The 14,192-nt window shown below is 39.6% G+C and overlaps 3 protein-coding genes across 3 annotated transcripts; 1 reads left to right on the forward strand and 2 right to left on the reverse strand.

Annotated features, from left to right (window-relative positions):
- Positions 1–201: 201 nt before the first annotated feature.
- LOC102196868 (lecithin retinol acyltransferase) lies at positions 202–2,012 on the reverse strand. The gene is made up of 2 exons (XM_005746995.2): positions 1,527–2,012; positions 202–742 (listed from the first exon to the last, which is right to left on the reverse strand). Exons 1-2 carry the CDS (start codon positions 2,010–2,012, stop codon positions 587–589), a joined length of 642 nt encoding a protein of 213 aa, XP_005747052.1. The 3' UTR covers positions 202–586.
- A 736-nt stretch (positions 2,013–2,748) lies between these two features.
- Positions 2,749–3,795, reverse strand: lrata (lecithin retinol acyltransferase a). The gene is made up of 2 exons (XM_005746961.1): positions 3,240–3,795; positions 2,749–3,130 (listed from the first exon to the last, which is right to left on the reverse strand). The coding sequence occupies exons 1-2, from the start codon at positions 3,774–3,776 to the stop codon at positions 2,978–2,980; spliced, it is 690 nt and encodes a 229-aa protein (XP_005747018.1). The 5' UTR covers positions 3,777–3,795; the 3' UTR covers positions 2,749–2,977.
- A 6,421-nt stretch (positions 3,796–10,216) lies between these two features.
- On the forward strand, positions 10,217–13,324 carry fgg (fibrinogen gamma chain). Its single transcript, XM_005746962.1, has 9 exons — positions 10,217–10,303; positions 10,388–10,435; positions 10,557–10,743; positions 10,865–10,949; positions 11,383–11,513; positions 11,788–11,921; positions 12,333–12,517; positions 12,683–12,960; positions 13,060–13,324. The coding sequence occupies exons 1-9, from the start codon at positions 10,241–10,243 to the stop codon at positions 13,242–13,244; spliced, it is 1,296 nt and encodes a 431-aa protein (XP_005747019.1). The 5' UTR covers positions 10,217–10,240; the 3' UTR covers positions 13,245–13,324.
- The last annotated feature ends 868 nt before the right edge of the window (positions 13,325–14,192 follow it).

Consider the following 14,192-nt stretch of genomic DNA (forward strand, 5'->3'; position numbering starts at 1 on the left):
TCAACTTTTCCTCTCTCACTGTGAAACCTGAGTTGTCCCTCTGATATATAATCTTCACTCCCAATTAAAATCTTAACATCTTGAACTTTCATTCCTCTTCAGAGCACAACTCCGTCCTTTCAGATACTCCCTCACTGAAGATCACAATGTCATCTGAAGACATGCCTGACCTCATCTGCTAACCTGTCCATCACCACTGCAACCAAGAACGGGCTCAGAGCTGATCCCTGATGTAATTCCACCCCCACCTTGAACCCATCTATCACACTTACTGCACAGCTCATCCCTGTACTCTATCATATATCTCAGTCATTATTTTATTTAAATGTCTTTGAGCTTTATTCAAAGTCTTTAAAGTTTTGCACCTGAGTCATAATACATTTGTGCTAAATAAACCTGCTAAACTACAGTAATATCACAGCTTACTTAACAGTTCAGAAAACTACAAGAAAAAAGAAAGAAATTAAAACAGCCATATATAAGAAGTTGAAACAACAACCTAGAAACCTTGTTTCCCAGTGTTTTCAATAACACAGCAAAAACAGGGCCAGAGTCCTTTCTCTCAGGTCGGTCTCTCCAGGGGTCATTAGGCAGCCATCCAGATGGTGAATGAGACGAGCAGGACGAGTACAAACGTCAGCGGCGTCACGCAGCCTACATACAGCGCAGTGCACACGCCACACAGTGCAGTCAAAAGGGCGCTCAGTCTGCTGAACACGATCTTCCGTATCGTAGTGCAGAACTGGGGGGAAAATGTCAACATTAGGCTGTGATAAATGACAAAGTGCGTGAGATAAATTTAGAAAAGTAGAAGATGTTTGTTCTGAAAAGGGAAAGTCTTAATGACAACAATGTGGACACAAAGTAGCACTAGATGGAGCTGCTCGCCTCAGGAAATAGTTAAGTTCAAAATAACAAATGCAGGAAAACGTACCCCCCCCCCAAATAAATAAATAAATAAATAAATAAACATAACCTTTAAAAAGCAAGTCTTTGTTTCAATATAAATCCCTAAAAAGTACTAATAAACCATTTTTACACACTGTTTAGTGAGGTAATTATAAAAAGTCCACCCTATTTGAGGAAAAGTCTCAATTAATGTTTTTCCTTTCTAAAATAACACCTATGTAAAAAATTTATATATAAAATGTCTGGTACAATATATATGGTCCTGGCTGCTTTAATTATATTTCCCGTCTGCAATAGATACCAGTAGATTTCTTTCTAATATGGTTTTCAAAATAAAGTGAATAGCAAAATCTACTGTCTTCTATAGGTTTTTTATTTAAAAAAATACTTTGCAAAATTCAATCAAACAAATATTTTGTAGCAGTCTAACTTCCTTAAATGCATTTATTCTGTGTGTGGCAAGGTATTCAAAAATTATGTTTCTACAACAAGAATAGACACGAGGTTTAAACGCAGTGACAAACAACCTATTTAGTCTTGTTTGAAGTCAGACTTGGAAAAAAGTGAACTTCATCCTTTAGTCTTGCTGCTGGGAGGCCTTTCTGTGTGGAGTTTACCTGGTATGTCTGGTAGCTGATGGCCATTCCATATCTGCAGTACATGACGTAGTGTTCACAGTTGTACCACAGCAGGCTGTAGGTGACTGAGCCCAGGAGTTTCTCTGCCCTCCGAGCCACCTCGTCTCCATCTAAGGGAGGCTGTGCGCACACTTTATCCACGTGGTTGATCAGGATCTCGGAGCCATAAGCAAAATCTGCCACAGAGTCCACTCTGACGCTTGCTTCTTTGGTGATGGCCCCCAGGATGAGGCGGTTATTTGTTACCATCTTTGCAATCGCAGATTTGTTTTTGGTGATCGCAGGCAGGATGTCCGGAATGAGATGAGCCACACGATCGTCCCCCAGGTAAATCCCGAAATGTGTGAATAATGTCCTGGGTACCTCAAGCAAGTCGCCGCGCTTGTACAGAGATAAATCATATTTGGGCTTCTCTTCCTTTTTAGAAACTACAAAGAAAAAGCTGAGCAGTTGGTAGAGAAACATGATGGCAGTGTGCAGCACACAGGCTGACACCTGACCGTTTTATTTATAACAGAAATGGGAGGGCCGAGTCTGCCGAGGAGGATTAAATGTTGCTCAATGTTTTAGTGTGAATTTCACAGGAAAACAAAGGAGCTTTCTTTAATCCCTTTTCTGTGTGGTTGGATTTTGAAATTCAGGCCTATTTGTGGGGTATTAAGGTGAAGCGCCCCCATCAGGAAGGCTAATTGGGCAACAAGTTCAATTCCAATTTAAAGGTCACAGTTATTGAGCCATTACACCCAAAGAAGCACCTTTTGTTAGTTTCTTTGTTGCAGACTAGATCGGCCTCCAAGTGTTCAAACCAGTCTCATTATTATTCAGTGATTTGTTGAATATTGAGAGAAATATATTAGATAGATACCACAGGACTACCAAATGTAGTCCTGTGATGGGTTTGACTCTTTCTTGATATAAAAGTATAAAGGTTTGCGATAATCCATCACTTGCTCTCTATCTGTTTGTCAACTATTGTTTTGGAGGCTTTCTCACGCAGCCTGTTCCACAGCTGACCCTATGACCAGTTATCTGCCATTAGCATGGGTGATGCAGGCCTCTTCTTCCACTGGCATTCATGTGGCGATGTAAGAAGAGTCAGATTCACACGAGGCAAACGTGTAAAAATGCATTGTTTATTAAACAACTGTCATATTCATAACCTTTATTTACATACATCAACATTATTATTGATTTAGTCCAATGTTAGCAAAAATAACTCACCGATTCTTCTAATAAAGAAATCAGTTTAGTCCCCACATTTTGAGAGTAAAATAAGAAACTAATGATGCAGTAACAACATAATACATCAAACACTGTTGGCCAGTGAAATCAGAGAACTGTGACAAAGCATGAAGCTGGAGTTCAGTGTTCAGGGAGGTTTTGCCAAGTAAACGTTCATCTTCTTTATTGGCTTCTTGCCTTGAGCTCTTTTAACCAGCCATCCAGAGAGTGAAGGGAATCAGAATTGTGGGTAATGTAGTTAAAGGTGCTATACCAAAGTAAACAACAGAGATAATTCCAAGCAGCCCGGAAACGATAACAGTGCGCTGGTCCCTGATGATTGATTTTAGAACCTCACAGAACTGCGGAGGGAAGAAAACAAACAAACAAAAAAAGTTATTTATCATTGTAACATTTCTTAAAAGTCTCGGCATACTTTAGACATGGCCCCAGACAATTCGGGATGTTTACCTGCTCTGTTTGCCGGCTCCTTGCTGCTCCGTACCTGCAGTACGTCACGAAGTGTTCACAGTTACTCCACAGTAAACTGTACGGAAAGGCTCCTATGAGTTTTTCAGCTCTCTTGGCGACGTCGGGCAGAGGTGGCGTCTTCATCATCTTATCAACATGGTTCACGAGGATGCTGGCGCCATACGCGAAGTCCTCCAGCGTGTCTACGCGCACCATGGCACACCTGTATATGCAGCCGAGGATGAGCCTCTCGTTTGTGATGACAGAGCTGATGAGCTTGTCGTTGCTCGTGAGCACGGGGAGGATGTCTGGAATCAGGTGGGCTACTTTGTTGTCGCCTAAATAGATGCCGAAGTGAGTGAAGATGGATCTGGGAACCTCTAGCACGTCTCCCCTGCGAAGGGGTGGCGATGGAGTGCGTCGCTCAGCGCGCTCCCGCTGCCGGCTTTCTAACCAGCTGGAGTCAAAGAGTTTGAACTTGAAAAGAAGGGAGACCTTCTCCTCCAAGAATGTCAGCAGCTGCAGCATCGTGAACATATGCGGAGGAAGTACACCAGAGTGCGTGTGTGGAATGGCCTTTTTATCCTTCCTCGCACGAGGAGGAGAAAGACCGTCCAGAAAATCCCAAGGGCACGATTGGCCAGGAGTAACTTTGCGCACGTGCGCATTCCTCGTAGTTCGTCTCTTTAGCATCTTGCCTTTAGTTGTTTTCTGCGGTGCACACATGCGCAATTGTTTTCCGCTAAACCGCTTTAATCTGTCTCACTGAGCGCAAAAAGAACTCGTGTGAAATATTAGTTCAACGAGGAACGGCAGAGTACGTCTGCGTTCAGACTGCAGATTTGAAATGTTAAACAAGATGAACTCATCATAATATGCATCAAAAGTTTTTGAATACACTGTAAGTTAAGGGAAGTCCGCTTTCACAGAGGCTGTATAAACTCTATAAACTCTATTCATAACAACTGTACTGCTCTGATAGCCACTTGTGCTCCAGCCTTTATTATGTTTAAAAGTGGAGGAGACAAACAAAAGCAAAGTTATAACTACAAAGGAAAATCTCTTTTTAAGTTGTGTTTTTCTGTATTTTGCATCATGTCAGCAAAGCCTTTTTTTATTTATTTACTTAGTAAATGACAGATTTCTGGATATTCAGTATCAATACGTTTTTAAAAGCACAAGCTTAAGAAAAAGAACATTTGCATGAACAAAATCATTCAGTCACATACATGTGGCCAATTTAAAATCAACAGTTAACCTAATATCCATGTATTTGAACTGTGGGAGGAAGCTGTGGAAAGAACCCATGCAGATGTGGGTTCAACCACATCTGCATGGGTTTCAAAGCCAGGGGTGTCTTGCTGTCAGGAGATGGTTCTAACCAGCTCACCACTTTGCTCCAACTGAGTTTGCTCCAACTGCTCCAACCGAGTTCGATGGTGTTAGATACCTGTACATAAAACAACTAGAATAATATAAAAGAGTATTTTAAAAAAATAAAGTTAAATGAAAACTTTGTTCTCATTGGAGCTTTTTTCTGTCAAGCTAATTATTGTCATGCAAACTGTTTTTTTATTTGTGATTTCAAATTGGACAATTAAGCTGATTATCACCCAAACAGTCATTTCTGGGCCGTGGATTTTGTTGACTCACAATCCGTCCTTTTCCATCATCAATCCAGGATCAGTCTACCAAAATAAGTTGGATGGCCTACACTTTCCCAGAGGAACCATATGATGAGATTACCTTAATCCTTCAGGCTTCACTTACACGCTCATCTTTAACCCAGATACAAATACTTTGAGAAACACAACAGCTTGTTTCGTTTTGTGCTTTGTCTTTGGATCATTTGTTGCACATTTGTCTGCTGACCTCGATTCTGCAAAATCCTTTCAGAAAAGGATAAATCGTTGCTGGTATTTGACTGTGTCTGTGAGAAAGCCGGTTTAATGAGGTGTGTGTTTGATTAATGACCATAAAAAGCAATAAGCTATACAGCTCACTATAAAACTTGAGTTACACTCATAAATTATAAGCAAAGATGAGGATCAAAGTCTCATATCAATATTTGTGCTGGAGGTGTCCTAATTTAAGCTATGATTATGATTAATTAAGATTAATCACTTTAATTTCAGCATAAATTAGTATTAGTAAGACATGTTTGTCTTTTATTATTAGTATTATTGGATAGATGAAGTCTAAAAATGCCAATATCTGCTTATGGGAAAACCTACAATGTGTAGGTATTGCATCTAGACCTAAAGGTAAAGTGACTCTCTGATTTATAATTCAGTGTCTAAAACAATATTTACAATGAGAGTTCATTAAAAACTCTAATTGTGATGAATGAAGGACCCAAGTAAAAAGCAATGGGTTGCAATCAGTTGAAAAACTGATATCAGTCTCTCACGGCAGCAATGGTTGTTAGCAGTAGCAAACAACGAGATATTTGGCTCTTAGCTGGGGGTTATTTCTCTGTGTAGCTGACATCTAATGTCGAAAAAACATCAACGGGCAACAAGTAGCACGCACAGCTGTAAATTCACCTGTGGATGATAATGAAGAAGAAGCCACTTTCAGCTGCTCCCCACAGTGGGTGACTCCAAATTTTTGATTTTGTAGAGATTTGCACCAGAGGCTTTTTCTGACACAATCCCAAAAGGGATTTGTGTCTCCAGCTGGAACCAGCGACCTTTTGCTTGCCAAGTAAATGCTCTAGATGAAGTAATGTTTCATAAAAACTGCTTCGTGGTCCAGTTTTAAGGAAATCATGAGTAATGTTAGGCTATTCAGGACTTTGTATCTGATGAGTGCGAGGGCCACAAACAGTGCACAGAACATTGTTATTGTTATGCATTCCACAAAGGTTCGATCTGATGTATTTCTTATTAACACATGAATGTGCATATACAGCAGACAAACACAGGTAGTTGCATTATTAACATAAAAAGTTTATTTCCACAAAAACACGCCAGCAGAACCAAATAAAGTCTGTGTGACTTAAGCTGACTACAAATCTGCTACATTACATCCTGATATTAGAAGAATTACTGATGATGATAATGTACTTTTTACTCATTAGTTTGTGATATGTGGACAACAAAGTGTCAATGTCCCCGCATGTGTTACTGCAGATCACACCACCTTCAGCTGAGGCGACTTAACGTGACCGCAGGTTGAACCCGAATGTGGCCAAACCGCAAACCTTTGCCCTCCATCCTGGGGAGATTTACGCCACAGTCAAACAGCTCCAGAATTATAGTTGTGACCGCTGAAGCATCCAAACAAGGCTCTTTAAATTTAATTCCTGGTCAGACGACCTGTGAACTATGCTGACTTTGTTTTTCAGCTTTGGTGCTTAAGTTGATTACTGACATAAGGACGTATTTTCCTAAGATGTGGAATGTGGATGTTTTCATTTTAAAGAAAACTGCATTTATTCTGCATAATATTCTTGTGACCTATTTCCAGAGTATGCACAGTCTTTGTAAAGAAAACTAAAAACTTGCTTTTTTGGTTGCTTTGCATCCTGATAACGCGCGAACAGTGTAAGAATGTCAGTCGGGCATGAGCATGTGAACACATCGACAATGGCCCAAAACACATCTAAACATCCTGAACCCGGTGTTTAGAGAGCGTGCCTGTGTCTTCATGGCACTTAGAGAAAGAAAGAGGCACTTTCCATCTGGTGTCTCTAGAAAGTTCAGCAAAAGTTCAACACTGTTTAGGTTCATGGGCCTGGCAGTTCATTCTCAGGTCAGCGAGGCTTTATATCCATCCTGGGCTTGTTTTTTTTTCCACATAATAAAACCTGGTCACACAAAGGTAGTCGAGGTTTATCATTTAATGTCAACATGGGGCCCACAGATCAACCATTATTAAGCTATATTAAGTCACATGTATCTTTACTGTTTGTTCTGTTGTGATAACAAGAGGTGTGTTTGCTCACAGCACCTTGCAGAGATGGCCACAGAAAAAACTATTTTAAGCAGCTACACCTTTTTAAAACTACACAGCATCTTTGGAAGGATCTGTTTACTTAGTTGTGCCAGTTTATTTGATTTTTCCACCATACTGCAATATTATAGCAGTGAAGTCTGCAAACAATTTGCAGTAGAATTAAAAGTCAATTCTTTCATAAAAAGACAGCAGAGGTACTTTCAAACTCATCTGCCTCACGAGAGCATGTTTCCTGTAACTGTGACTCAAACAAGCAGAGCAGCATGAAACTGGAGCCTTGTGATGAGCTCAATTGGTGCTTTTACTGGGATACACACACAAAATTGCATTAGTGCCTGCATTTTTACCTGTAGTTTAGTTTAATGCTAACTGTATTGTCTCGCAGTCTGTTGGTGGGGGTTAGCTTAACCCTCCACGGCATGATCCATCCAACTGATCCTTAAAATTTAATTTAAAAAAAAATTAATGGCAGAAGACTATTCAGTAAAATGAGGCACAGAAGAGAGTTTGACCTTTGACCCGGGGATGAAGCAATCCTTCAAGGAGCCAAATCCAGATTGGACGTAATGTCAGCTGCTGTTAAGACTAGTGTCTCCTTTATCTCTTTAAATTGAAAAAAACATATTAAAAATATGCATGTACAGAATTTTTTTTTTTTAAATATTAAAGTATTTAAAGAAGTAAGACACACTTTAATTTAATTTATTTACCAAAACAGCATTGTTGTAGGTCATTTCCTACAACATTATGCAGTTGCATTACAATAATGTTTGGTTTCTAAACTCTGGTCCTTGAAACTGCTTGTTTTAGGTTTTTAGGTGCTTCTCTGCCCCCACAGCACTTGATGTAAGTGATTTAATACCCACCTGATCATTTGACGTATATGAGCAGGGATTACAGTCACGTTCCCAGAGCATTGTGTGATGGCATATATTAGCTGATTTGTTGACTGATTTGTCAACAGGGAACCTCAAGGGTGAAATTCATGTGATAGAGTAGTATAAAGGCTAGTATAAAATTCGTCATGATGTATGCATGTATCAGTATGTGTATTTTTATGTAGCAAGAAGGCTCAGGGTTCAAATGCACTGGGTTCATTAACTCAGTTAGCTGTTATTTCCCAACACCATAATAAAGGTCAAAAGCCGTCTGGGTCTGTGGACACTGTGGAGTAAATCTGACTATGTGTTCATGTATTGTCTTATGGGTATTAAACAACTAAGTACTATTGGTAAATGCAATAAAAATATAAATTCCCTCAGAAACACAGTATTGTCTAAAAAATGTAATCTGCTAACACTCACCCTGCATGCAGATTAAATGTGCATTGATGATGAGATTACTTCAGATGGCCTGAATGGGACTATATGTCCCTCTAAAATAAAGCAACTTTATAAAATGTTTTAAAATGGATTCATCCACAACAAAGCTGTTGTTAGTTACACTGATGTGTCCATGAAATTGGAATTAGCCACTGACAAAGAGTGCTGCAGTTACTCATTAATCATATCTGAGCTTTCTTTGACCACACGCCACAGTTTGGGGTTTTTCTTTGCTCTTTCACGTTGGTCTGTATTTGCTTCAGTTTGGCTCCAGCTCAGACAACAATAACACAGCAGCACATGTGCTCCTTATAAATTAAGCCTGTAACTTAGCTGCTTTGTTTTCCTAGAAAAGTAGATTTTTCCTGCAGAATTAAGGAAGAGGATCGTTAGTGTTCCCCTGCATACATACAGACTGCAAAGTCCACAGGGATTATTCCACTATGATTATTTCCAATAGCATTTTGTTCACAGACACTTTGTAACAGAAACTTGTTTTCATGAAACTTCAGTAAGGCAAAGCTTACTTCGGTGCACTTCAGTGCTGCTTATGTAGCTTATTTTCAAAGATTTAGATAGTTCTGAAAATGGTGTTAGAGTTGTCTGTTCTCGCTCAACAACAACCAAAACATAACCGTTTAAAAGTCAGTTCACTGCATCAGTTTGGTGGTGTGTTTGGTGTCCTGTATGTGTCTTGTGGGGTCTATTGTGATTCCACAGCCACTAGTGGTTGGTTTTACATGCCCGTGCAGTCAACTTTCAAAATAAAAGTTTCAAAGTATCACAGCCTGCCCTGTTATTGTAAAACAGTTTATCTAGTAAACATATTTTAGCGACATTATAAGGCTTGGTGGATTCACTACAGAAAGGTTTTAAAGGCTTTACAAGTAGGCTGCCCGTTGTAGTTATGATGAAGGCCTTTCCTGATTTATACCATGACCATATCATCACATGTCAGAAACCACAGATAACTACTTTGCTAGGGTTGGGGGACCCTTGTTAGGATAGTAAAGAATAGTAATAATTTTAACCGGCTGATTGAGAATCAAAGTGATCATTACATAATATTACTGTTGTAGGGAGAAAAGTCTCATTCATGCAAGTGTAAATTAAGCAAGCCAGAATAATTTATTAATGTGTAATTTTGGTTATTGTCAGTATGGACACTTAACACTATCTTTTGTGTTGTTAATAATTGTCATTTTTAATCAGTCTAATATATAAAATCCAGTTTTTGTTCACAGGAACATATTATGGCATTTTTACAAGGATTGCTTGTTGTTTGTTTTATCAAGCAAAGATTAAGAAAGGTAAATAAACTATGTTACAATCTGAACTCTTGGCTAGAACGAGCTCAATTACGCTGGTTTCCAAATTCAATAATACTGTCAGGTCTTAAAGTGCAAGATGAGTCACGATTTCTTCAAACTTGCTGACAGCCTTACCATCACCAGAGTTTACAAAGATGTACAGTACATGGCGATCTCATACAAGTGTCCTTTACCACAGCTATGAGTTTCAGACCGCGTCAGCTCCTGGCAATGATGGCTGTTGGACATTTGAGTCACAGGATTTTCACAACAAAGTGAGTGGGATTGTTTACCTATGAACCCCTTATCAAAGTCTGGACTGAGGACCTTGTTCAGATAAATAACCAACAGAGTCGAGCTGCTCTTCATTCTCCAACGAGACGAAACCCCAACTGGCGGCCAAAGAAACATGGCTCCATCACTTCTTACAACAGCAGGGGGACTTTTATTACTTTTCTCTTTCTCGTCAGCAGTAAGTCACTGAGCACTGTTGCACTTTTGCTGATGTAGTTTTATTGAGCATAAAAATTGTATTGATTGTTCCTTTTTTGTGCAGCAAATCCGAGGAGACAACATACAAGAATGCAGGCTCAATGATGGCTTTGTAAGTGCGCAGCTTTAAGTCAAAGCTTTAAATGTTCTTTCGGGATGGATTATATTTCTATAAAAGCACACTGTCGTAAAGAGTTTTGTTTGTTTTGTTGACATGCTCCATCTGTGTTTAGGGAAAATACTGTCCAACCACATGTGGAGTTGCTGATTACATGCAAACATATACAGAAACGGTGGACCGGGATTTGGACAGCTTGCTAAGGGAACTGGAAACAATTGCCAATTTGACTCGAGGGGCTGAAGAAACAATTACCTACATGAAAGATACAGCTGCGGCACATCAAAAGAGCTCTGACCCGGGTAACGCAGTTATTTTGTGACATCTAATCATCTTAACACTTACATTGATGCGATCAGGTTGAGCAGCATATTGATGCGAAATCGAGAATACGGTCAAACCGGCTCATTTTTTCCATTTCAGACGTGCATTTCAAAAAGTCAACAAGTATCCTGGATGATGTTGTTCGGTTTCAGAAGACCATAACTGCTCAAGAACGGCAAATATTGTAAGTTACCTTACCAAAAGTTCAATTTATACTCTTATAACAGTTAGTTACTCCACTGCATTTGGTTACAATGCTCATCTGTTGATTGATTTTTTTTAAATCAACAACATATAAATCATTCTTTTTGTTAATATAATGTGTTGTTGCTGAATAAACATGAACTTCTGTCAGGTTCTCAATGTGCAAAACACAAAACTCTAAAGGAAGCTTGAAACTGAATCTCTATACATAGCAGCATCAGTGTCCACCAATTCCCACAGTTCAATGCACTCAGGAGACATTTGTTACCCACCCTATGTACCTAAAAATCTTTGATCTTATACGTTATATTAGATCTTTGTATAAGTTTGGGTTCATACTCAGGATTCATCTCAGCTTTTTATCTATGTATAAAACCAAGGTACATGTCATAGACTGTAATCCTCCCTTCCAGTGAACTTCAGAACGTAATCTCCTCCAATGACAGAAGAATGGCAGACTTGAAACAGCTCTCGAATCAGCTGCAGCAGAAATGCAATGAGCCCTGCAGAGACACAGTTGAGATCCAAACCACCACAGGAACAGGTAAAAAAAAGAAGAAACAGACCTCTAGGTCCGTTTCACAACAAGTTTCTCAATCTTGTCTCATCCAAACAACATTTGTTCTCTTTCAGCGTTTAGTCACAGGCTAAATCAATATGCTGCTTCAGAGCAGAGCAAACATTTATCCTAGATGTAATGTCCTGTGACCTTTTCTAGTGGATGTGATTACATAATTATTTACCCAACTTAGAAAATATTGAGGTTTTTGTGTTTCATAATAGGCTGCTCATTTTTTAAAATGCGTTTTTCTAATCAGACTGCCAGGACGTTGCAAACAAGGGCGCCACCACCAGCGGTCTTTACTATGTGAAGCCAATAAAATCAACGGAGCAGTTCCTGGTCTATTGTGAGATTGACAGCTTTGGACGTGGCTTCACGGTAATTCAAAGGGTACGTATCATCTGAGGCCATAAGTATCTTGATCTTACACTAAGTGATTCCTGTGTATTTCTTTTGGGATGGAAATGAATAATAAGAGTCAGACAAAAGTCACGTACACGTGAAACCTAAGAGTAACCAAAAATCGAGGCTTTGGCTTTAAAAACAAGTCCTCTTCGGTGTCATTAGCATTTCTTTGGACCGTCCCTTTGACTTGAGAAATCACGACAGTGATTTAATAACAGAAATCATAAAATGAAACGTTTGTGATCTATTTTAATTAATCTCTAAATTTAAGTAAAATTAAATATTCACTTCAATTTTCATTAAGCCATGAAGGCATTAAATCATTAATGTTTTGTTAAGTAAGTGGAGAAACCACCCAATAAACTGATGAATCTGATCACGCCTTCCTGCCTACAGAGACGTGATGGCAGTCTGGACTTCCACAAGAACTGGGTCCAGTACAAGGAGGGCTTCGGTTATCTCTCACCAGATGACACCACAGAGTTCTGGTTAGGTAACGAGAAGATTCACGCGCTCACTACCAGCACCAATTTCCCCACTGTGCTCAGGATAGAGCTTGTCGACTGGGACGGCAACAAAAGGTACACACACACGGTAACAGATTATGTAAGAAAGGGACTTGTGGACAAGGCAAACATGACCGCTCTAGTAGCGATGTTAGCTTAGAAGAAGAACAGAGATGATTCAACAGTTGTTACCAAAAACTAACTTTAGATCCACGATTCTCGGTGGCCGTATTTCTCCAGGTATGCCGACTATAACATGTTCAGAGTGGGACCAGAGATCGACATGTACCGGATGACCTACGGTTTCTACTTTGGTGGAGATGCAGGAGATGCATTTGATGGTTTTGACTTTGGAGAGGACCCCAGCGACAAGTTCTACACAGCACACAATGGCATGCAGTTCAGCACCTTTGACAAGGACAACGACAAGTACGACGGAAACTGTGCTCAGCAGGATGGCTCTGGCTGGTGGATGAACAGATGTCATGCTGCACATTTGAATGGAAAATACTACCAGGGTAAAACCCTCCTGGCTAAGAGCAGCCATAGTTAGCATAAACAGAGACAAATGCACTAACTAATGTGAGGTCTAAACTGTTTGCATTATCTTTATGCAGGTGGCAGGTACACTGAAAAGGATGCTGGTGAATATGGCTTCGACAATGGCATCATTTGGGTCACGTGGCACAACCGCTGGTACTCCCTGAAAGAGACCACCATGAAACTCATTCCCCTGAGCCGCATCACAACAGGAGGACAGCAGGCTGGGGTCAAACAGTTTGGTGGACTTGGAGATGCTTAAAAAAAGGGACCAGGTTTTTGTTATGCTCTCACTAACAGCCCTGAAAACTCCTTAGACTAAATAAAATGCCTCCATAGAAACTTACTGACTTTTTGTTTTTCTGTAATGTCTCCAGAATATCTGAGTTCCTTTTTCCTCTTCACTGTTTTTCACATCTTTAAATAAAGCTCTTTGCTTCTCTAGAAATGGGTGGTCAATATTTATATGGATCAAGTTGTTGTCAGCTCAGATATACATTAATGTAAAGTCAGTTTGGCTAGCTGCTGAATTATAAAACCAACAAAAAATATGTTACAATGAAACAAAAATCTGTCTTAAGGTATAATGAACAGTCAGTTATATACACCTGTGTGTGAAGACATGCCCTGACATAAATGCCACCTTAAATACTTATGTTGTGTCCACTTTATTTGCTGTAATAAACCCCACAAACTGAATGCCACATCAAAGCCCTCTTACAGAACTTATTGCCAACTGAGTTTACTCTAAAAGCAACAAAACACGGAAACTAGGCCATGATTTTTTTCTCTTTCATATAAAATGAGCAGTTGTAAAATATCAGCATTGCCAGCGACCATCAAAGCACAACACCAAAAAGCTGGAAACACTTCAGTACGAGTACATAAAGGGTTCTTCAGAGAATATCTTCATTACAGTAATGAAACGTAAGGTAGGAGCTTAATAAGCATGCCCCTTATTCCTTCAACCTTTTTATTATCAAAGAATTCATTCAATTTGCTGTCAGCGTTAATGTCGTTAGAATAACATTAACGCCATAACCGCATTAACACGTCAAATCTCCATATTTGCCCCCCGCCCCCCTCCAGATCTCCATCTCCATCTTTGCCCCCCTGGACACAATCAACGAGTTAACGCCATTTTAACGAGATTAACGCTGACAGCACGAATATATGTATGTATGTATGTGTATATATATATATATATATA

Source organism: Pundamilia nyererei, unplaced genomic scaffold (genome assembly GCF_000239375.1).
Source record: "Pundamilia nyererei isolate P.nyererei 1_Seehausen unplaced genomic scaffold, PunNye1.0 scaffold00186, whole genome shotgun sequence".
NCBI classification, from domain to species: domain Eukaryota; kingdom Metazoa; phylum Chordata; class Actinopteri; order Cichliformes; family Cichlidae; genus Pundamilia; species Pundamilia nyererei.

Bases quoted from the DNA above. Each gene is read 5' to 3' on its own strand.
- LOC102196868 (XM_005746995.2), bottom strand. From the start codon at position 2,012: ATGTTTCTCTACCAACTGCTCAGCTTTTTCTTTGTAGTTTCTAAAAAG. The intron at 743-1,526 runs GTAAACTCCACA...TTTTCCCCCCAG, and splicing joins TCAGCTACCAGACATACCAG to TTCTGCACTACGATACGGAA.
- lrata (XM_005746961.1), bottom strand. From the start codon at position 3,776: ATGTTCACGATGCTGCAGCTGCTGACATTCTTGGAGGAGAAGGTCTCC. The intron at 3,131-3,239 runs GTAAACATCCCG...TTCCCTCCGCAG, and splicing joins GGAGCCGGCAAACAGAGCAG to TTCTGTGAGGTTCTAAAATC.
- fgg (XM_005746962.1), top strand. From the start codon at position 10,241: ATGGCTCCATCACTTCTTACAACAGCAGGGGGACTTTTATTACTTTTC. The intron at 10,304-10,387 runs GTAAGTCACTGA...TTTTTTGTGCAG, and splicing joins TTTTCTCTTTCTCGTCAGCA to CAAATCCGAGGAGACAACAT. The intron at 11,514-11,787 runs GTAAAAAAAAGA...TTTTCTAATCAG, and splicing joins CCAAACCACCACAGGAACAG to ACTGCCAGGACGTTGCAAAC.